The 24,358-nt window shown below is 40.9% G+C and overlaps 1 protein-coding gene across 1 annotated transcript; it reads left to right on the top strand.

Moving 5' to 3' along the window:
- Nucleotides 1–3,584: 3,584 nt before the first annotated feature.
- On the top strand, nt 3,585–11,801 carry LOC131889045 (barH-like 2 homeobox protein). Its single transcript, XM_059238035.1, has 2 exons — nt 3,585–5,094; nt 10,301–11,801. The coding sequence occupies exons 1-2, from the start codon at nt 4,605–4,607 to the stop codon at nt 11,251–11,253; spliced, it is 1,443 nt and encodes a 480-aa protein (XP_059094018.1). The 5' UTR covers nt 3,585–4,604; the 3' UTR covers nt 11,254–11,801.
- Nucleotides 11,802–24,358: the final 12,557 nt, after the last annotated feature.

Raw genomic sequence — 24,358 nt, 5'->3', positions numbered from 1 at the left:
CAAGTCCAAAGATGTTTCACTAGGAACATCCCAGAAATGAGAGAGCTCTCATATTGGGAGAGACTAAACAAGTTGGGACTGTACAGTGTTCAGAGAAGGTACGAAAGGGATTTGATACTGTACGTTTTCAAAATCATTCATGAGCTTTGTCCCAACCCAGGATTTAGGGTTAATTCTAGTGACCGCAGAGGCTTAATGTGCGTTTCGAGAGCACGGCTAGTTCGAATCCAGGCTAGTTCGAACAAAGCAGTCCACTTCTCTTCTTTCTCGGGCTCCTTCATTGTTTAATTTGCTTCCCTCTAATATTCGTAGTGAATACGTAGGCGTTGCATCTTTCAAGTCAGACTTGGACAATTCTTTAGATAGCATTCCAGATCAACCCTACATTCAAGGACTAGCTCGGGTTGCCAACTCAAATTCGTTGGTACACCATATATTATAATTCCTAAGTAATATTCCGTTATAAAAGAGAAAAACTTTTTTTGCGGACCTCATTTCCGCTTCTGGGAATGGAATTCCCTGCAGCTCAAGACGAAAAAGCATCCATTTTGCTTAACTTTGTATTCATACATAATATCTGATCCACCAACGAATTAAAGTTGTCGGATTTGGTTAGCCCTTGAATATAAGGTTGATCAGGACTTTTGGTCAAAAAATTGTCCAAATCTGACTTAAAGGATGCTACAGGATCAGCACCTACATACCCTCTATAAATATTTGAGGGCAGCAAATTGGATAGCGAAAGGGCTCGAGAAAGCAGAGGAGTGGACTTTATCGTTCGAACTAGCATAGATACTTTTGAATATACACATTTTACATCTAAGACATTTATGTAATGAAATTTAATACTGACGCGTGTACTCAGTAAATATTTCAAAACATGACTAAATGTTTGGAAACCACTTTTGAAAATATTTAATAGAATACACTCAAAGATGATCATATTTGAAGTGTTTGCGAAGGAAGTTTTGAAAAACAACAAAAAAATGAAACCAAAGTCACCAATCATATTTCTTAGGGTTGAATTTTCAAAAAAAAAGATTTGATGTTACACAACGTATACTAATTTATGATACCATAACCAAGGAAGTGATCTAATGTACTAAAAAACAATTATTTTGGCTACTTTTTCTTTATAAATATTTAACTTGCATCCCAAGTTTTAAAAACCCTTGAGGCATCACACTTAAAAAGATTTAGCTCAAATGCCAGGACTTCTAGCTGCGTTTCTCAATGTTAAAACAACACAAGGACCAACTTTGTTAAAAAAAACACCATTAAAAGTATTTCTGATGAATATATTTATCCACTGATGACCTATAGGAAAATAGTATTTTTGAAAACGTAATTGAAAGATATTGTGAGTATCTTTGGCTACGTTTTCAATTGAAATTTCAGAAAAAATCATCGAGCAGACAATGAGATATTCAATCTTCAAATGTTGTATTTTGCATCAATTTGAACTTAAAATGCTCCGGTTATGTCCCAAAAATAAATAATATTGATATGCTATTGTGAAGCATGAAGAAAAATCCAAGAAGAGTTCATTTTATCACTTAAAACTTACATAAAATAAACATTTCACAACTATGATGTCTTCATTGTCAACCACGAGTCCAAAGAGCAAGAAGGTCATAAAAACAATAATCAATCAACTTTTGTTCTAAAAATCACCATAATAGATGAATAACCAAACAAATGAAACACTTTGTTTCACCTTTTTCTTACTTATTTTAACGTTTTCGCAACTTATTTTGACTGATTTTCATAACCTATAAAAAAATTGGGGGGGACCAAAATCACAAAATATTTCTTTCGATCCCTAGTAGTAACTAAGCATCTGCTGATTAAGTGTTGACGTGGATGATATTTTTTGACTGTTTTTGGACAGCAATACTTTATGATGTATTTAAAGCGGTTTAATATACTAATATGAGCTAATTTCAAAGCTGCTCATTTAACAAAAAAATATTCCTTTGGTTTCTTTATCAAAGGAAATTGCAAGTAAAAGTAGGGTCATTTAAGCAAACACTGAATCAGAAATGATAACCACCATGGTATGTTATCCCCATAGGATTGATTCTGTTGTAGACATTAAGGTGTTCAACTTTGAAGATTAATGATTTTCCTGTTATGTATCTTACCAAATATACACGTTGACAAGTAAAAGTAACGCCATTACATTCTTGGCAAGCAACGGTTGTGGAATAAATTACTCTTTGGCCAAAGTCGTTGTACCTGTAATCTGTTCCTTTTCTGAGGAACGGCTAACGAACACCTTGCATCCTTAGCTTGTCAAATAGTAGGGACTACCATGGTCAGATGTATTTGCAGGATTGAGAGATGATGAGGAAGTTTAAAGAAAATATGAGATGCTCCTTAAAAAGATACCATGTTAATTACCAAATGCTGGTTTCCATACCCCCAATTCGTCACGGCTGGTTTCGACTTTTTTTTATCATCCTGGGGTCACTAGGAAAAGGAACCTCGCTCAGTCGTATTTTGGCCATGAGACCCCTCCTTTGTAGGTACCGATTAGTATGTAACCAGCGTGTATATTTTTTATTTGGAAATTCAAGCCATTCTATCAAAATGGGAGATGTTAATAAGCAATGTAGTAGGTCTCAATGTTTGATGTTGATGACAAAGTTATTGAAAAAACCTCAATGTTACCACGGAACGTATTTCAGGAACATTATTTCATGTAGTTCCGACCCATTCGTTTTTGCAACCCAGCCAATCAAAGGCGAATTGTCCATTCTGAAAGAGGGACTTTTTAAAACTATGAAGGTGCAGTTAGTTTGATCACATCTGGTACGTAGTTCGTGGCATGACTTTCAAATCCTCCGTCAACTAATGATACTCGATGCCTCTTAATGCAACTTTAGCCTTGTTTATACCGGGTGGGCGGCACTCCCATTTGTTTCTTTCGATTTGGACTGGAATGACGGTTGTTAAGAAGGGAATACTTGAAAGGTCCAAAGGAGTCCCTGTGTATAAAGATTACTGTGCCATTTGGCTTTTTCTACTATGTTTTGATTTCATTGATCCAATAAATGCGAGTTAAACGCCGAACGAAGGCTCCGAGGATATCATTGTTGGCTTTGGAAGACCTTAAATTTGACAATCAAGATTCATCCTAGCATTGTTGATATTTTGAAGGGTAAGGGTTATAATGTAATGAGAAACCAAATTTTGTTTCTTGACTCTATGTAAATCAGGGTGGGAAATGGTGCAGAGTCTAATCCAAATGAACAGACTGCCTCCTTCCTTGAGGTCTGTCTTATGGATCAGTCTGTAAATTGACGCCTAAGATGTGAAAATGACTATTTCGTGAGTACGTATGACTTATTTGAATAACTGTGTACGCCCAGGTGGAGTTCGTTTGATGCACCAATCATCCTGGAGTCTACGATGTGGTGGTGTGTTCATATTCCTCCTTTTTAGGTCGATTGGGCGTTTAAAAGTAGGAGATTGAGTATGAACAACCAAGTCCCCCCCTCATTGGAGGGCTTCTGGCATATCAAAAATCAATTCAATTGATCATCGCACTCCGTGAGCATCTTCATCATAATAATTATTGTCATTGATAGTGTGCCAGTGCAAGAAACGCAGGAAGGAGCCTGTGCTAGATTATGCTAGTGGGTCACCATTGAATTGTGCCAGATTTGAGTGAGCTTAAGAGTGACTCCCTCGCTCATCCACTCACTCACTCACTCACTCACTCACTCACATACTCACTCACCAGTCGATACCTTAATGATAAGAAATGAGCGAGTTCGTGGACAGTCCCCGCCCCCTTGCGTAAAAAAGCTCCTGAGCGGCGTGATTCTATTGAGCGCTCTTCGCCAACCGAAAGCGTGTCGACCTTTCCGCGTGGAGAAACATTGGGGGATAGAGACCACAAATCTCAGTTCGCTCGGTTTAAATTAGGATGGAGAGAATGTGAGTGATTCACGGCTTAGAAATAAAGGGAAATCGTCGCGGCTGGCGCTCAAATCCTCACCTCGATGCGTTGGCAGCGATTTTTCTTTTGATTCACCACCAGCTACGAAGAGCACTACCACCGCCAGTGCCAGCGCCCGCCACTGCTACTCCTCCGCCAAAACCCTCGTATACCGGCTACGGCCTAACGAATGCCCGGCGACGGTGTGTTTGTCTCCACAGGCACAAACACAGACACAGGCCCACTCATTCCCTAAAAGATCGGGACTTGTGAGTCTCCTCTGGCGGCCGGATGTACGGCGTGAAACCCCAACCAACTTGAGGGACTTCCATCGAGAGAGCCCCTCTTGAATCGGGAGAGACAGCAGCCATGAAGCCGTTGAGCCGTTGAGCCACTGAGAAAAGCGGAGGAGAGACTTGAGAAGCGACGGAAGCTCCCTTCAATGATGGGATAGCTAGCTCGGGAACGCTTGGCTGCTCGGGGCGATGCCCTCTTCAGTGTCGATCCTGGGATCAAAGGAGCATGAGTTATTAGCAACAAGGAAATCGGATATCCCTCCCCTCACCCACCACCTCTTCATTCATCGAATCGTCTTTGAGATTGCAATCAAAAAAGACAAAGTGCAAATGGTGAATCAATATTTGATAAGTGGATTGAAATGACAGTGACCTCTTCAAAGGAAGATTCTACGCTCGCCAATAGCCACAGCCGATTCGACCGGAACATCTCGAACACTGACAGACTGGAATTGCATTCCGTAATGAATTCGCCTAATCATGAGGAAGTAGCGGAAGTTGAACATCAGCGGGACGATGAAGAAGCCACTTCAAACGTATCAGAAACAGGCCAAACGAGAACCACGGTGGCGTCCCGCTCATCAGGATTCATGATCACCGATATCTTAGCCAACGCCACGAATCAAGACGATATTCGGGCCAGGTTGAACTTTGCAGCCGCTTCCGCTGCAGCAGCGGCTGCGGCTCGTTTTGGGACTGTTCCCGAGTTCTTGGCCGATCACTCGGGACGAAGTCCCGTTTTTCATGGCCACAGTCAGCACAATCCCATCCATCACAACGATTTGAGTGGGGATGATGAATTGAGTGAGGATGCAGAGTCGGGTAGCACAAAGGACAACTTGTATGAGACAGGTTAGTAATGACATCAAATCACCAATCACCAATCACCCATATCTCTAGGCATTCAATAATAATTGTCCACTCTAATCTGAGCGTGAGGGACGAAACTGTGCCAAGAATAGAGGCCAATAACGGACAGCTGTGAGATTGCATCATTTTGGGCATGAAAGTAACGTCTCATAGGATTATCATAATCACTTACAAAGTTAGCATTTGTACATCTTAACCCGGGACATGCAAAAAGTTCTATGCTCTATATTGAACACCAAATTTTGGTTAGCAAAATCACATTGCTGACAGAATTTTGATTTGATTTTCAGACTGCAGGCAATATCATTTGGGCGCTATTGAAATCAAGGGATGTTTTCTTCAAAGCTCATATTAATGAAAACCGAAGCTCGAAAAAAATTCTCCCAAAGTTTTGAGCAATAGTATTCAGTAAAGAAAACACTTCAGTTCGAAAACTGTTTTATGCCCTACCCACTTAAGCAGCAAATGATAGCGATTGCATTTGGTCTCTAACTATATTGATTTGATTTCCTCATCCTGATTAAAAGAAGGATGAAAGATGACCACCCTATTCGGTATTTATGAATAAAAAATGCGAAAAAGTGTAAAATGAATAAGCTTGAGGCAGACTTGATGCCCACAGGAAATTGAATTCATGTGTTGAAATTCAGACATTCGCTTGAACTTTTGAAGAATTGATGTATGTACAGTTCAAGTGAAATAAGGCCAGTTCATGATCGGCTGTAGGGAGCAATTCCCTCAGGCAGGAGTGTACCTTTTGTTTCAGTACTTCTGCGGTAGTTGATTTTGTTCTGCTCGTCTGATTATAATGTCTACTAACCTATCATAGAGCTTCCTCGAAGATATTCAGAATAGCTCCAGCTAAATCATTGAGTCGAGAAATCATGAAGTAGTGGCGGGATATTTCTTGCTTCCACATTCAGTTTTTTACATGAAATCAGTATCAAAATTTGGGTTACTCATCAAACGACATCCCTAGCCACGAGATACGAGACGTATGACCTTCATCTTGTACAATGTCATTTTGTCTAAAGAAATGTTCCATGAACACGACCATTTCAAACTTGGATTGGTGTGACTTAGTTGGGTTTTTAGCGAAATGTACTTATGACTTGTACTCAATTTGCGGTCACAAAATGCTTCGATACAATAGCAAGGGTGTATGTACATAGAAGATTCTTAAATGATTGTCAGCGAAATTTTATGAAACTCATCCCCGCTACAAGTCAAGGAGTGGTCGTCATGATCCAAGATTACATTTACTGGCCTATATTTGTACCACATGATACAAAAAGCTCCCTTCAATATCACTGAGTTAGCTCGATTTTTTCAATGGGTCCCAAAATTCAGAAAGAGACGATTTTTCAAACAGTTTAAGGCTTCCACTAAACTGGAATTGGACTACCTACCCCTGTTTAAGGAGAGATTGGAGTTGCGGAGGAAGGAGAACTTCTTCCGTCGTCTTGACTTGAATAGAGTGTAATAATTTAATTTTTCCTTTAAATTTCACCAGTGTCAATTCCTCAAAAATAGGACAGGTTCGAAGGTGGACTTTTTATGATGTTGGTTAAGAATGTGTGAAATGTTGATAAAATATCTGTTCCAGTTGGTTGAATCCCTCAAGAGGACAACCAAACGCCGAACTCGCTAATTGCTGATCAAGTCCCCTGAAAGTGACATGAAAAAAAGAGATTGCTAACCGAAGCCATGCGGAATGCTCAATTCTTTACGACATGTGACTTGAATGGCATTTGATAGCAAGTAAAAATGAGTCCACGGGGTTCCAGTAATATGGACAGTGAACAGCTTTCCCGACAAAATTGACTCTCTTTTCTTGATTGATTTATAAAATCAAGAACTCACAAGCTGATAAAACTAAATCTAATCTAATAACTATGGGCATGGAGCCTTTTAAAACATTTGATGTGAAGGGGTTCATTCAACAGTTACATCTTTAAGAGGACCCCAAAGATCATTTTTTTATATAATAATTGATAGATAACTTTGACCAACATGACTATTTCTTCCGAGTTCCCAACAGACAAATTTTGGACCCAATTTTCGCCAAATCTATTCATTTGGCTAGATCTTATGATCATATTGGAGGCCATTTCTGGATAAGATGAATGAGAGGGAAATGTACGACTTTTGCCACGGATTTTTGCCAGTTTTGCTGCACTGAGATCATGCATTAATCAAGGGTTGAGATGTCAAATAGTATAGGTTTTCAAACTGTGTCTCGTTTCTTTTTTGCTTTGTGTAAAGCTTGAATTTTCGTAGGTCGATTAAAGTTTTCATCATTTGCATCGATATTGCTCATTCATGGTGCAAACTGGCCGTTTTCAAACTAGCATTTACCAAGTAAAGGTCTCTCCTCTTGAAGATATGGACAATTTGTAAGTCCACAAGTAATTTTACTGATACGAAAAGAAAAGAGATGGGCAAGACTTTGTCCCTTCGCGAAAAAGATCGGGTGAATCGACAAAGTGTTTGGGCTTTTCAAACCAATTCAATTAAGGAGTTCGATTCGGAACAATGAATCAGCATTTTATTCCATGGTAGAGTCTTTCTTATGTACTGTTTTGTGCTCAGCTTTTGTGAGATTCATTTGCAACGTAGAAACCAATAACAACAAGGAGTGCACGTTTTGTTCCAAATTGCATTGAATACAAGCAAGGTTCAACTCATGAGAATATTTTGCTTTGACGTTGCTTCCGAAGTCTTGTCACTGTGAATTTGCAATTAGTGTGGTACCAATGTCCAGTCTTGGATTTTGTTGCGATTGGGAATCTATTACTTGATCCAGGATATCAAAATTAAGCAATTTACTATTTTTAGCCTCTTTGCCATTTCAAAAGATGCCACGATTTACATGAAGCGTTAGAGATGGCTTTTAATTTTTGCTTGCCGATTATCATCTCTGAATTTGATGATTTTTAGTAGTTCGCTACAAAAGGGAAGATGCAGCGAAAAAGAGAATGATCGCATCGAATTGGTTTTGGGTGCACAGCAATTAAATACTTCAAAATGTTAGATGTTGTTTCTGTTTGGGTTATTTCTTGGGTAACAATTTGACTATTGTTTCAATGACTTAAGAATGTACAATCAAATACCAAATTTCATGGTATTTCATGGTATTTCATTAAAATATAAAAAAGTAGGATCATCCAAAGCTAGTCATGTCATGATATCAGTAAAGAGTTCAGAAACCAACACGACCACATGAGGACACCATTAGGAATAATACTTTTATCAGAGTTGCTCTCACCGCTGGAAGGAATGTATTTGTCCTTTTCATGGGCAGAGGTAGCGCCCTCTGCTTCGTCTAGGTGCGGACAAACTAACATAGAAACAAGAGAATACGCTCTAAAATGACAAAATTTATCAGGTTATTATTCGCTAAACAACTTATTGCTTAAGCATTGGGTCTCTCTTTTGGGCAACATTCAAAACCCTGCATTGATAACATTCCCAACACTTATGGCATCCAGATAAAAATTGAGCCAAGAGTTTTACACTGTAGGCTTGACAGCGCATCAAAACTTTTGCAATCGTCATTTCCCATAAGATTGTACAATGCAAATGTGTTTCAAATTATTGGTAAATAATTTCAAAATCCATATTATTGCTCAACTTATTTCTCCCCTTTCGCAAGAATTGGCAGTTATTTAAGCAACAGTTATGCCTGATCATGTACCTAACCTAAGAATAACGAATAAAAATTTGCATGTTAAGCAAGCATTAGAAATATGCTTAATCAAAATCATGGAGAAGACATGTAATTGACTAATAATAATTCAAGTGATGTAATCTAACATTCACGTTCACCCATGGCTTTTAAACACAATTCTAGAAGTCCTTATGGTTACGGTTTAGCAAGTGTTATTTTAACCAACAGAACACTTGGATTACAGATATTTGGAGGGAACTTTTTACCAATTTTATCAAGTTTGGGATGTCTCAAGATTATCTGTGACATCTCATAAGCATAATGTTTGGCTTTTCACGGAGAAAGTGAAGGTTCAAATGCTGGACTCCTTTACTACTGTCTGAGCTGTTCACGGTTGTTTGTACGCACTTCGACGAGGCAGAGGTCGCTGTTCAACACGCTGATAAGCTCTATAGGCACTAAGGAAGTCAATTGGACTTATTCGTGGGAGGCAGTTTGCCAGGCGGGACAAAGATCGATTTCGAAGAGCGGAGCAGGCTGCAATTCTTCAAGGAGAAAGGTCCTAATTTGGTGCCGAACTGTTGAGAGTTATCATAATGGGGGCAAAAATGGACAACAATAAGCCTTTTGGATTTCTCGAAAATCCTTTAAGTTATCTATACTCTGGCCAGCTGAGGCAATCCAAAAGTATCGGAAACTGTCTTTTTTGATGTCTATAGAATGTGTTTGCCCGTGTTTTAGCTCAAGTTGGATTTGGGTGAAACTCCAGAGCTCTTGATAATCTGAGTATTGATGATGATCGACAGAGAAAGTCCTAGCGAGGACCGAATTTATGAGCCTGTTCCAACCGTAAAGGTCGGCTCACCTCATATTACGTCAAATGATCTTTAGCTCTTCGACCTGTCGAAAAGCAAACTTTCAGCAGCAGGTCCTTGTTGATTGCATAGGTCGTGACAAGAGTTGAATGAAGGTCTTGGCTTACATGCGTGCGTACATAAGCGATATGTTAAGAATCAAATCAACGAAATGAATATGTCCTGTTCGAGAATAGAGGGTTGGTCAAAAATATAAAGGGTGAAACAAATCAAATAACGAAAGAGCCCTTGAGCACACACACACACATTTACGATAACTCAGTAGAGCTTTTATTGCTTAGAGGTCGTCAAAAGCAAACATGCTTAAATCTGGAAGACCCTTGGAGAGTAAGTTTCCTTCTAACCAAATTGGAAAGTCTGGGAAATTTTTGTCGAGCGTGTGAATTTGTACTTTCTGATCTTCTGGCTCATTTGATCCCAAGTATTCATTTTGTGTTGTATATTTTGTGCCATAATTAGACCGGTGTAATTGAAAGGGATCTAGCGGAGTGAACCTTATTGTTGATCCAAAAAGTTTCATCATAATCACACGTGTGATGTATTTCTCATACTTCAGGTCAAATTCTAGGATAGTTAAACATTTCCATGTACATCACATTTTTGCGACATCACTTTTGATTTGATTCGCCTTGTTTGCTTTCAGATGACGGCAATCCTGAGGGAGGCGGAGAAAATGGTGGCGGGAGATTTCCGAGTGGATCGCAATCCTCGTCAGAACATTCTCGAAAACAAAGAAAGGCTCGAACTGCTTTCACCGACTACCAGCTGCAAACTTTAGAGCGAAGCTTCGAGAAGCAGAAATATCTGAGCGTCCAAGACCGGCAAGAGCTGGCAGCTAAACTAAATCTTACCGACACCCAAGTGAAGACATGGTATCAGAATAGGAGAACAAAATGGAAACGTACTACTAGTGTAGGACTTGAGCTATTAGCTGAGACTGGTAACTATTCAGCACTTCAAAGTCTCTACCGTGGCGCCTCTCCGTATGCTTTGGCGGGACTCTCGAGCATTCCGTATCAACCCAATACGGCCCTACTTGCAGCATCATCCGGCATATCTCCCTTGGAGTTGTATTACCGTCAAGCAGCCGTAGCCGCAGCCGCAATGCAACAACAACAACAGCAGCAGCAGCAGCAACAAACCCAACAACAGCAGCAGCAGCAACAACAACAACAACAACAACAACAACTCAATAAACCTCCTCAGTCTCCACATTCTCACGGCCCAGTTGTTGTTTCTCCTCCTCAGCTCGCCTTTCCTTTGGCAACATCACTCTTGCCTTCCAGCCCCACATTACTAAATACTCAAAGTAGTCATCATCCTTCAACATCCCCAGGTCCCTTGTCATCTTGCAATCTATCAGACCATTTGCGAAGACCCTCGTCATCGGAGGTTACTCCAAGTTCGATCTCAATATGTGGCCAATCTCCCGGAGGTGTGGGGCGAACGTCAAGTTCCACTATCACCACTGCAATGTCCCCTGCTTCGATTAGCTCCGTGGGCGGTTCATCTTTGCCCTTAAAACCAGTTCCATTGTTATTTGGTGGCCCCTCGGCCGCGTCCCATCTCTCGGAGTCCAATGATGATTCGGATTAGAGCCCTGGTCGAGGACAGTCGGGTGAAATCTGCACAAATTTAGCTCCAGAGGTGCTTCTCTGTTTTCCCTTTGTCTCTTGATGGTTTGAAAGGATCTCCCAGGTCGTACATAGACTTGCTCATCTTGTCTCATTTTGTCCAGATCGAGTAACAAACCCAGAAAGCGTCTGATCTGTCATTTCTGGGTCGATTCGTCAGCGGCATTTTGGAAATTGATTTGTTATCTGTTACTTGTTTTGTTAACCCTTTTCACCACCAGCTATCACCTTCACCTCAGTGGAGTCTCTATTTGCCGCCGATACCGCCGCTACTGACGCCGCTGCCGTTGTTGCTTTATTGATGTGATGCTGCCATATTTTATTCTATAGACGAACAATTAAAAGTAATGTGCCAATGCGATTGGTCGTCTCATCTTCTTTAATGAGGACATATTCGTCCCTCCATTCCTTCTCAACAGCCTAGATTCCCTTGGCCGGCTAATCAGTTCCCTATTTACTGTATTAACTAGACCTAGTTAATCTTCATAAAGATGTCTTATTGTGTGACAAAAAAGGCGGATTCCAATGCTTCAATTGTGTGAATGATTGTAGCACAGTCACCTTCTGAAATGGTGCGATGATTTTTAAGCTGCTCCGTGTAGCCAAACTCGATCCGACAAAGGTGACAACGTAAAAGCCCAGGTGAGAAAATGAAATAAGAGTCAAATGAATGCTGGATCACGTTCCAGTTTGCTCAATAGCTTTTCAACTACTTTGAGCGGACCTCTCAATAAGCAATAATTACTCTAATTACTCTACCTTAGACGCCTCAACATTGTCTAGCAATAAATCAATTTGGTCCCGGACTGACCTTTTATCATGGCGTATTTGATGGGTTTGCCAAATGACGAGTAATGCTTCAAAGTTGATCATCAGCCTTGCTCAAAAGAAGGCCCTATCTTGGGCGGGTGTTTTGCCCTAAAGCTCATGGCCTTAGTACCCATAAGTTCATGAGAACGCCATGCGAAACTTCATTGTTAAGGATGAGACCGTTGCGTAAACATAATTAGTGAGTTGAACAGAGATTTGGTGCAAAGATAGTCAGTCAGTCAGTTAGTTAGTCAGCTAGTTAGTTGTATGTAGTTTGTTGTCCTGTTGGCTACTGTTCCAAGATTTCCCGGCAATGCGCCACTTGGCGCCTCGCTCTGTGTGCCTCGAGTGTCCATTCGTTTCTTAAAGTTCCTTCATGTCTCACTCACTCTGCACGTCCGATTGTACTACATACTTTATACATCTACATATCTACAGTACGTACGTACCTCCCTCCCTCCCTCCCTCCCTGCCTGCCTACCACCATGGCTGCCTACTAACCTGCCTACGAACGTACAGGCTTAATTGGAGGGCAGAGCGTGGTAGAACGCACTGCCGAGCGAGAGCAATTCTAATTAGAACAATCTTATTTGTCAAGTGCAATAATGGAGTCATAACAGGTCTGATAGCTCCATGTTCATTCACTTGTGGGTGCTTGGTTGCTCTTCATGGAGGATAGAAATGTGTGCATGTTGCCTTGCTAGTTGCTACGCACTACTGGATGGAGTAGTCAGTCCATGGAATGTACGTACAAAACATAGTGGTTGGTGTGACTACTATTGTCGCTGTCGTCGTCTATGTTATTGTTGTTGTTGTTGTTGTTGTTGTTGTTGTTGTTGTTGTTGTTGTTGTTGTTGTTGTCGGATGATGATGATGATGATTCAGTCAACCAAAGTAGGACCATCGTATCGTGCCACCAGTTTCTGATGAGGGTGATAATTTGCCTCCTCTGCACGCATGCACGTACGCACGCACGCAAAGCTGCCTGGTTCGAGCTTATTTGGCCATCATGAATTAGTTGTAGTGGTAATCCACGAACGATTCACGGGCTACTCTCTCCCTAATGTGGAAGCGCGACGATCCTAATCTGATTGCTCTCCCATCATGTGGCATCTTTCAAAAGGGAGGGAGACATGCTTGCTCTCTCTCTCTCTCTCTCTCTCTCTCTCTCTCTTCATAAGCACACACACGCACAAATACACTGACACAAACTCATATACGCCCACACGCACCAACAAACGAGCAGGGAGACACTCATAAAACGAGAAGGCTTGTTGGTTCATTGTTTGGTTGGTTGGCTGGCTGGCTGGAACCTCCTTGGGAGGGTATTCACTCTGCTACTCTGCCAGACTGGCGTCCCTACTCTCATGCGTGTGTATCTCTGCTTGATGATGGTATTCATGAGGTTCGGGGCAAAAGCTCAAGTAATCTGGAAGCAGCACTCAGCCAAGCACGAACGTGGAACGGATATGCTTTTAGTCTCCGGACTCGAGGAGCGACTCGTTAAGTTAGCCGATTCTGTGAGGATGCGTCCGTTGGCCTCCTTGGCCTCATTGGCCTGTTCGCTTTTTCGCCCGTCGCCCGTCGCCCGTTCCTCCACTCGCTCACCCACTCACTCACCCGCTTGCTCACTCTCTCATTCGGTCGGTCGGTCGGTCGGTCTCTTCCCCTCGACTTCTCCGATTCCTTCTCTATCACGCATTTGCTCTGCATTCATTCTCTCTCTTCCGTTTTTTTTTCTCCTTCTTCGGGCTTTACCACGAGTAGACACATTATCCGTACACTAGTGAACTTCGTTTCCTCTCTTCGCCATGGTCTTATTGCACAGTCCAAGGGTAGTGTAGTGATCTGCGTACACTACCTACCTACCTACTTAATGCATGTTGACAATTGAGTGTTTTTTTAGGTCATTGAGGCAATCCAATTGATAGATAGATAAAAAAATTGATAGACAACATTTTCACCATCCGAATGAATTTGTTCTTGAGTCATTTGGTAGTTTTGTTACAAGCTTGTGTTTGCCATTTACCACAATTGTGCTTTCTTAGACGTGCGAAATCGCGTTATCCCAAGACTAACATATCTTTTTATGTATTCGCCTGCCTGCCTGCGTGCCTGCCCCCTCGTTGCTTCTCTTCTTTGACGAGACTTAAGATTGCAGGTTTTGTTTGAAGCCAATTAAAATTGAGTTGGTCAGGCACCATTTTATTAAAGCATAAGACTTTAATGTACATCCAGAGGCAAACTATGTATGCATACGTCCGACTATCAAGGGAAAAATTGGTCCTCAGATCGATTTGGTTAGTATTCTCAATTCAAAAGACTTTATTGTGTGCTTTAGGTTCAGGACTACATGGTTGGCTGATCATTGTATAATAATGAACTACTCTACTCGCCATTGCAGCAACTTAGGGGAAGGCAGAAATCGAGAGAGGGAGAGAACTATGCGATTCTACCACCCAACTGGTTGTTCCGCTGGCGACTGCCCTCATTTTTCCTCGATCTCGGCTAGTATGGTATGTACAAAAGCATGTACGTACGTACGTACATTAGACGCTCTGCGTTTAACCGGCTCTTCTAGCCGCCAGTAGCAGTCCAATGGATTCTCTACATTTTGCACGGTTCTGAATTAATACCACCGTTTCTACGACGAAGTGGATTTTAACTCTCCTCTTGACATCCTAATGGGCTGATAAATCCAAAATGGTTTGTTCTATTGATTGGGGATAACTTCGTCATTGCCGTGTTCAAGTTTCAATCGAATGTCAATTTATTGTAGGCCGCAATTGCTGACACTGTGCGAGGATTGTGAAACTGTCGTGCGTTCGTACTCGACCCAAGAAATAACGAAATGGAAACTTGTTTCTCGTCTCCGAGTCCATTAGACTAATTAGATAAAAGACATAAGCTTCATCCTGCGCCTTGAAACTGAGAGCCAGCCGAGCCAAAACGTATTAGTCTACAAGCGCTACCTACCAACCACCAACCTGCAAGCAACCAGTCAGGTACACTAAATCGCTTTTGAATGCCTTTAGGCAGTTTCTCATCGACCAACGACCTGGGACAGGATTTGGTGGTTTATTTTTCCGTCGCAAGTGCTACTAGCTACCTACCTATCTACCAACCAACCAACCAACCAATCTACCTACCTACCTACCTATCTACCTACCTACCTGCCTGCCTACTTACACAGGCACACTAGCGCAAGTGATCTAGTGATCTACCACTTGAGCAGGACGACGACAATGATGATGATGATTATGATCATGATGATAATGGCCAACTTCCAACTCACTAGTTCTCCGCTTTCCACGAAAGTCTTGCCGAAGAGTGAGGAGGATCTAAAATCCTGCCGGCACAATTCATTGGTTAATCATTGCGCAAAATTGCATAAACATAATGACTTTGATGTAATCTTGTTCACAGCTTGACCTTCCAATTCAAACTTTGTAGGAACTCGTCTGGAATTGACCTCAAGTTATTGAGTCAGCATGCAAGTTTGAGTGTGGCAGGAGCAATTGTCTTTGAATCATTGATAGTCACAGATCAAAACTCAAAGTGGGAAAAAACAACAACTGAACAGCCTGCCATTATTTGATTCATTGTCTCTTATCCGTGGGTTCAATCGCCTGGAGGAGTAATGGTTTGAACTGAAAAGCTTTGGGTTTTAGCTCAACAGGAAGTTCTCATGATAGTGGTCGTTTTCAACTCGATACGGGTAGATAGTGAGTGCTCCCGCCTACGGAGACCAGCTAGTGCTACGGACACTACTACCAGCACTACATACTTGTGCAGTAGTCTATACTACATTCATAGTACTGTACGCGTACGTGGTTCTGTAAGTGGCGACGGACAGTTGCCACCGTACTCGAAAAATGAAGGGCACTAGTGATTTCTGTCTGGGTGGGTCGGTGGGTAGCCGGATTGGTAAGTGAGTGAATGAGTGAATGAGTGAGGGAATGGTTGGGTAGTTAAGTTGGTTGGGAAGGAAACCTCAACGGTAACAGTCAAAAGCTCGCCCATGGCTTCGAGAATAAACTCCCTGGTTACTCACTCATGGATACACTCATTGACTCGCTCTCTCACTCTTTCTCTGTGTCACCTAATACAGGTTCACAGCCGACGAAAGAAGTGCTTCCATTGCTGTTAAATTGTACCCCGACCCACATGTTGATGGATGGTCTCGGACTGATTGGATAAGATTACGCGAGAATATGAGAGAGACACAGAGAGACAGAGAGAGAGAAAGAAAGAGAGAGAGAAAGAAAGAGAGAGAGAAAGAACGAAAGAGAGACATTCAAGTGCACACCCACACTCCACCCGCTCTCAGGGCGACTCAGAATGCCCTGTATCCTCTATTCTGCTTGACAGAATCATCACCGTTCGCCATTGAAAACCAAGTAGGACCACGACGAGAGAAAGAAACAAAAATGAACGAATGAGCGAGCCTCTTTCCCCATATGTTTCGTTCGTTCATTCATCGGTTGATTAATCTTCGATTTATGAGGATTTAAATCAAATCAGGGTTTTTAGCATATAATACATTATTGCATATACGAAACCTGATCCTGAGACCCTTGACCATCCATCTACTCCTTGTATCTGTATGTACGTATCACAGGGTATAGTTGGTTCCTACGAGGTAGCCAGTCTGGCGTGTTTGCTTCACAATTGGGTGTCGGAAGGAGAGAAAGAAAGAAGGAAAGAAAGAAAGAAAGAAAGGGAGAGAGAGAGAGAGAGCTTCTTCCCCTGGCCTCGGTTTCAACGAGAAAGAAGATCATCAATAGAATCATCCAATCCTATGGATGTTCACAACCTATCCGGCCAAGCTAAGCAACCACCAAATGACTCCTATTAAGTTCATTTCAAGCAAATTAAAATCTTTTGTAGTCCAGCATTGTTCGAGGAAGCAGAACGAATCTGTAATTGTAAAATGTATTTTCTTTAGCCAAGTCTTTACCTAATCGGCTTTTCAAACACAAAAGTGAGGAAGACCCCAAACGTGTAAGAAACTCTACACCAACATGGTCCAATAAAGAAGATTTTAATTCATCTGTGCAATGACGCTCATCTTTTCTTGTTTATGAACTTGTTGTTGGGTCAGGGCGTGGACACCTTCTCCATATCCATGGTAAGGGACAGTCCTGAAGGACTGATCCAACTTTGCTTTTCCTTCTAGCTTTCCTCTGTGTTCAGATATGGATTTAAAACTGTCTCATTTGAAATCATCTGAGATCATCTGAATCCTGATACCTTTGCCATTACCATTCTTCTGTATGGACTTCATCGTTGTGCTCTACTGTTCATTGACAAAGAGCTAACCACCTGTGTTGGACTACGCTTCAATTTCCACCATCAAATTATCTAGAATTAGCCCTAGGTTGTTGTACACTACTTACTACAGACGGAGTACCAACACAGACCGACGGGATTGAGCGGTTGATCCTCTGAGTGGTCGGCGGCTCCACACAAACGTAATATATTATTGGCCTTCAAATTGAACGACAGATTCTTCTTAGCGCTAGCCAATAAAAGGAAGAATAAGGGAACCAAGAGCTCGGCAAAAGTCATACTCAAGTTGTAAGCTAGTGGAAATTCGACATTACCCTCAGATGTCAATAGCTTATAGAAAATAGTGCATCATTGATGTTGCCACATGGGGCACGGGGATGTAAAAGTGGTTATTATTTAGCCTTGGTGAGAGAGATTTCACTCGGTAAAATAATCTCCAGACCTTTTTTGCCTTCACAAGACATTTTGAGAGACCATATTGTTTTTCAGAACAGATTCATTACAACTACCAATGGTAGAACCAATGTCAGCTGGATTTGCCAACAACAATCCAAGTCCGTGCAGACCCATCAGCGTTACAAAAATCGTGAAAATTGTAATTGGAGTTCAGCAATACCCAACCTCAAATAAATTTTTCCGAAAAGTCCATGTAAAAATCAAAGTAAGTTTTTTTAAACCAAAACCTGTCAGGGCCAAAACTATGTGACTCATTTATATCTGGATCTGATGATCATGGCATTTGTTGTGAAGCGCTGCTCTCTTCGTTCACAAAGGCGGGAGAATAATAGAGCGGAAAACGGTTTAAGGGAAGATTGGCTTCTACCTAAACACGTCCGGTGTGTAATTTTTGAAGTTAAGCCTACCATGAATGCATTACATCCAGTCCACGAGGTAACTATAGAAGCTCGCTCCTCTGTGGATCAGCAATGAACAAGAGCAGTTCATTTCTCGGGCAGTTAGTTTGTTTCACCCTTAAAGTAGTACTTGACGGCGTACGATGCTCTAGGTTTGAATCAGTTATTGCTAAGAGAGATAGATGTTCAGCAAAAGTTTGATCACCAGAGGTGCTGAAATTTTCATCGAAGAAGCAGATTCAATTGAATGGGGTCAAGTACTGCTAGTGACATTTTGTTTTTTAAAGCCGTTTTTTACTTCATGTTTTACCAATCATTCATGAGACAATTATTGGTCGTAAACGCAGTGTGTACCCATACGTATTTTTCTTAAGAAACGGTTTTCAAACTGCCGTTCATGATGTTTGTTAACCTGGTCGAAAGATTTATCAATAAATCAGTGGAGTGTAGAAACTCATCAATCAGCTCATTGCTTCAGCTGGACTCATCTGATTGGAGTCTAATGGCACTGAAGTAACTAATGATTGTCATAAACCACTCTCTTCGTGTGTCTTCTCTTTTACCTACAATATTATTGCTCCGGCTACTAACAGCTCCTGTAGTCTGTTGGAGTTGGAGTATGCATACGCCATACAACCAAATCCACCACCCCCTCTCCGCCCCACCTGCCAACCCTAGTCAAAGGGGCTTAACACGAGCACACGCAGAGCTTCGATTACAATGAGTGTAAGTGTACTACTCATTGAGAACAGACGCAGGGCCGCTATGGATGGAGACTTTATATCTAAGCTGAAGAGTGAATGCTTCCAAAAAGGGTTCCAATCACCTTAGTTTTGACAAGGGCAAACTGAAATATTTTGTGTGTGCTTGGATTGCTACTATTATTACTTCAAAGGGCTTTACGTGGGCTATTTCCTTGGTGGAAATTAGCTCACATTACTCAGAAAATAACTTACTCATTACTTAGGCAAAAATGTCCAGATTGGTACTTAAAAGTGTGCAGTCAAGTGTACGTCAAAATTAGAAATAACCATAAAATCTTGGTCCAAAGAAGATATACTAAATGGGAGTACAAGATGATTCGGCAGAGAAGCCAGTTTCCAGAGCTTCTGATTTACATTGGCTAAAACGTAATAATGGCCAGTAATGAGACATAAATAAAACCAGCGAATTGATAACCAGGTTAGGGGAGCTTGATCTTATTTCAATGCTAAAAAAGGAATCGTCCGTAGATGTAGCCTTAGACAAAAGGATTCTAGTTTTTGAGGACGTCTGTTCCACTCTAGCAATCTCTGAAAGTGTTCCACAGGGCGGAGAACAGTCTAAAATTACGAGGTAAAGGTCCTAGACCAAATATACTCTTGGGTTGCTGCGAGTAACATGGCACTAAATGGAAAAAAAATCCGCTCAATGACCTTTGGGTCGACGCAATTAGACACTCTACTATAACATGATGAAGGTAAGGGCATTCAGCACGTCTCATCCATGAAGGATTTAAGGGATGTAATCCTCCAAGATAATGGAAAGTTCGATGAGCATATCTAGTTGAAAGTGGGTAAAGCTTTTCAAACATGTGGATGGATATATCGCACGTTTAAGTCCAGAGATAGTATCACGAAACTAACTCTGTACAAGTCGATTGTCCAGCCACATCTTGAACATGCCTTGCCCATTTGGGCTCCAATAAGTTCATCAGGTTTGCAAAAGCTCAAGTAGGTCCAAAGATGTTTTACTAGGAACATTGAGGATATGAGAGAGCTCTTGTATTGGGGAAGGCTTGCGAGGTTGGGATTGTACAATATGCGGAGAAGGTACGAAAGGTATCTGATACTGTACGTCTTTAAAAGCATTCATGAGCTTTGTCCCAACCCAGGATTTGGATCAATTGCAGTGACCGTAGAAGCTTAACATGCGTCAAGCCCTCGAGAATCCAGGCTAATCAAAAAAGTCCAACTCTCTTCTTTCTCAGGCTCCTTCATTGCTCAATTTGCTGACTTCAAATATTCGTAGCGCGTATGTAGGCGTTGATCCAGTAGCAGGACTTAAGTCAGACTTGGACAAGTTTTTGACTAAACTTCCCGATCAACCTTATATTCAAGGGTAACCAGATCAGCCAACTCTAATTTGTTGGTTGATCAAATAATTTATACAAATAAAAGTTAAGTGAAATGAATATATTTCTCTTCATGAACTGTTGGAATTCCAATCCAAGTAGCGTTGAGGAATTCCGCAAAAAAATTAACTTAATTCTGGCCTGAAGAAGATACAGCCCGAATCAAAAGCCCTGAGGATAGCCGGGAGACAGTTTTGTGAGGGATACCTTAAGAGAGGCCGTATTGTATGTATGTATGTATGTATGTATGTATGTATGTATGTATGTATGTATGTATGTATGTATGTATGTATGTATGTATGTATGTATGTATGTATGTATGTATGTATGTATGTATGTATGTATGTATGTATGTATGTATGTATGTATGTATGTATGTATGTATGTATGTATGTATGTATGTATGTATGTATGTATGTATGTATGTATGTATGTATGTATGTATGTATGTATGTATGTATGTATGTATGTATGTATGTATGTATGTATGTATGTATGTATGTATGTATGTATGTATGTATGTATGTATGTATGTATGTATGTATGTATGTATGTATGTATGTATGTATGTATGTATGTATGTATGTATGTATGTATGTATGTATGTATGTATGTATGTATGTATGTATGTATGTATGTATGTATGTATGTATGTATGTATGTATGTATGTATGTATGTATGTATGTATGTATGTATGTATGTATGTATGTATGTATGTATGTATGTATGTATGTATGTATGTATGTATGTATGTATGTATGTATGTATGTATGTATGTATGTATGTATGTATGTATGTATGTATGTATGTATGTATGTATGTATGTATGTATGTATGTATGTATGTATGTATGTATGTATGTATGTATGTATGTATGTATGTATGTATGTATGTATGTATGTATGTATGTATGTATGTATGTATGTATGTATGTATGTATGTATGTATGTATGTATGTATGTATGTATGTATGTATGTATGTATGTATGTATGTATGTATGTATGTATGTATGTATGTATGTATGTATGTATGTATGTATGTATGTATGTATGTATGTATGTATGTATGTATGTATGTATGTATGTATGTATGTATGTATGTATGTATGTATGTATGTATGTATGTATGTATGTATGTATGTATGTATGTATGTATGTATGTATGTATGTATGTATGTATGTATGTATGTATGTATGTATGTATGTATGTATGTATGTATGTATGTATGTATGTATGTATGTATGTATGTATGTATGTATGTATGTATGTATGTATGTATGTATGTATGTATGTGACCACCGCGTTGACCATTGCGACAACCAGTTTCATCATGGTGAAAAAAGGCTATGTACACGTGGCAAGGGAATAGACATAGCGTTCCAGGCCGCCGTCTTGGAACACTTCAGACTTACGTGCCACACTACTAGGACAATAATAAGCAAACACATTCTGCACAATTATAGTCTTACCTCCATGGCATAACTTCATCATGTTCCATAGGGTATTGGCCGTTTAGTCGGGGAGGACAAGCTCTCGAAGTACAACTATATTACTATAACTTTGTTTTGGTGAGAATCCTCCTTTGTCTTAACATCCACGTCCTTGAAAAATGGCCTCATGAGTTTTATACTTGCAAGAGGCGTGCCAGGATCTTTTCTTGACGGCTGGCGTCAAATCTGACCTCGATGTTTCAATTGTAGCCAAGAAAATTCTCAACAAATTTTGACATAAACTTCTGCGACGAGAAGATCCAAAACTCATTGCCGCTTTTGCTTTTGCTTCAACATTTTGAGTCCCATCCAAGGTATTCTTAGCGTCTCTCTTCAAACTTCTGTTTTCTCACCAGAGTTACTGAACTTAGCCACCATTTTCATCCATAAATAAATGGTCCAAGGACATTCTAGACAGTCGCCAACCATCACCTTGGGGAAATCTTTCTTAACTTTAATGTCCACCCTACTAGCTGCATGCTGCTCCGGAGAAGTCGCCCTACAGCACCCACTTTCCTGTATGAAAAAGTGGACTCTGTTATCAGAAATAAGGGAAAAGTGTGCCGATGCCTTTTGGAGTCCTCTATAACATTGGACACTGATAAAGTATTTCTCAATTTAGAATAACCCTATATATCGAGTTTAATCTGGTTGGCCAATATCTAGTTTGGACCCGGGGACCCAGAGGCCTCATTTATTCTAATCCCCACACTAATTCGTTTCTTTTTGTAGTCTACCACTTTCATGCATGGACAGAGGTGGACGCACGGAGCTTTACACTCTTTAAAATAGTGTGAAAGTTGAAATTTCTTGGTCAACATTATTTTAAAAAAGAAATTAATTTCAAACATTTAGAATCAAATAAAATTGGGTATGACTTATTCAAGGTGTCCTTCTCCCTCGTGAATAATAGCTGCAATTCGGTGATGGAAAGATGAGCAGACCTTGTTGATGTAATTGAAATCCAACCACTCTTACTGCTGTTCTCAAAAGCCTTGACGCTGCAATATGGCTTGGCACAGGCCTTGGCCTCAATATGCGCCTAGATAGGCGTCCAATGGGTTCGCATCAGGAGAGGAGGGTGGTCTAATGTTCCTTTCCAAAAAATCCGGAAAATTGTCTTCAAAGTATTTTTGAGTGATATTCTCCGTATGGCAAGGAGCACCATCATGCGTCCACACAAAATCGTCCCAAATGTTGGCTCTAGCCCAAGGCAAGACGCGACGGTCAAGGAGGTCAATGTAGGAGGCGGTATTGAACCTCTCTTTCTTGTCCATGAAGATCAGAGGGCCGCCCTGGAAACTTCTGGATATTTTGTGCAAAGCTTGTGCTTGACATTGGCAGGGCTTTCCCTGATGCCCTTATCAGAGATGTAGCGGTCGTTGTTGGGGTTGCAGAGGGCGTCCACGGTAAAGATTTTTCGTTGCTGAAAAGCAACTCTTTTTCTTTTGGTTTGCACTTCAAAAAGTTGAGAACCCTTTTGCTCCGTTTGAACTGGCTTTCCTTGGCCTAATTGGTGATCAGTTGTCTAGGCGTTCTCTTTCTTGACTTAGCATTAAGGTGTTCTTTCAGGAGCCGGCCCATGGAGCGACGAGACATGGCGTACTTCTTGGTCAACCTTGAGATCTTCCGAATTGGCTTGGGCTTGATGGCGGCCATAACATTCCGAATCTTGGCTAATGATCTGACAGTCCTCGGCATCGTCATGCGCTCTTTGATGATACCGGTCACATTTCAGAGCTTTCTTATGTTGTAAACTGTCGCCCAGGAGTATTGCAAGGTCTTGGAAATGTGTTCTATCAGTGTAAAGTTTGGTGTGCCCATCCCTGTGTCCGAGTTACCTAAAGCTCATACATACCAAGGCCCCCTTCATCAAACATTTTCTGGAACTGTACAATAACTGGTTCTCTTGACGGATTCTGCCGTGGAATTTGCACATATACTATGTAACCTGGGTAAAAGGAAGTACTAGCAGACGACATTGTATCTACTGCGAAAACCGTAACAGCTTTGTTACTTTTATTGTAAAATGACACCGATAAACTCTACGGCAATTATCTTACAGAGGTTTTGCCCCGTTTGCCCCGTCAAAGTGGACAAAGAACAGTTTTCTAGCAAGTTTACATATTTCGCTCTTCAACGCCCAAATACAATGCTTTGTAATACAAGGCCTTTTTACTTTTATTAGTCACCTTGTAAATCATTTTCATTGAAAGGTCGGCGCGAGAGATGCTCCACAACTGTGTTCTGGGTTGAAGGGCGCTGAATAACGCCAGTCGCCAGCGTTTTGTTCGTAGATCCTATGTCAAGATGGGGAGAGCCATGGGCTAGGGCAAGGACGCTGTCACCACTGAACAGTTTCCGTTCACACAAGTTGACTTAGTTGTAGACAGTTTTTACCTCAATCAAACGTCTGTGTCTAAGGTTATGAGCATTTAAAACTCAGATGGGCACATATTGAATGAGCTATCACCACCTTGGTAAGATCTTACCAACGTCGAGCTAA

This window comes from Tigriopus californicus, chromosome 10 (genome assembly GCF_007210705.1).
Source record: "Tigriopus californicus strain San Diego chromosome 10, Tcal_SD_v2.1, whole genome shotgun sequence".
NCBI lineage: Eukaryota > Metazoa > Arthropoda > Copepoda > Harpacticoida > Harpacticidae > Tigriopus > Tigriopus californicus.
The sequence above is the reverse complement of the archived record's forward strand: the minus strand, read 5'-3'. Positions and strand labels throughout refer to the sequence as shown.

Bases quoted from the DNA above. Each gene is read 5' to 3' on its own strand.
- LOC131889045 (XM_059238035.1), top strand. From the start codon at position 4,605: ATGACAGTGACCTCTTCAAAGGAAGATTCTACGCTCGCCAATAGCCAC. The intron at 5,095-10,300 runs GTTAGTAATGAC...GTTTGCTTTCAG, and splicing joins GGACAACTTGTATGAGACAG to ATGACGGCAATCCTGAGGGA.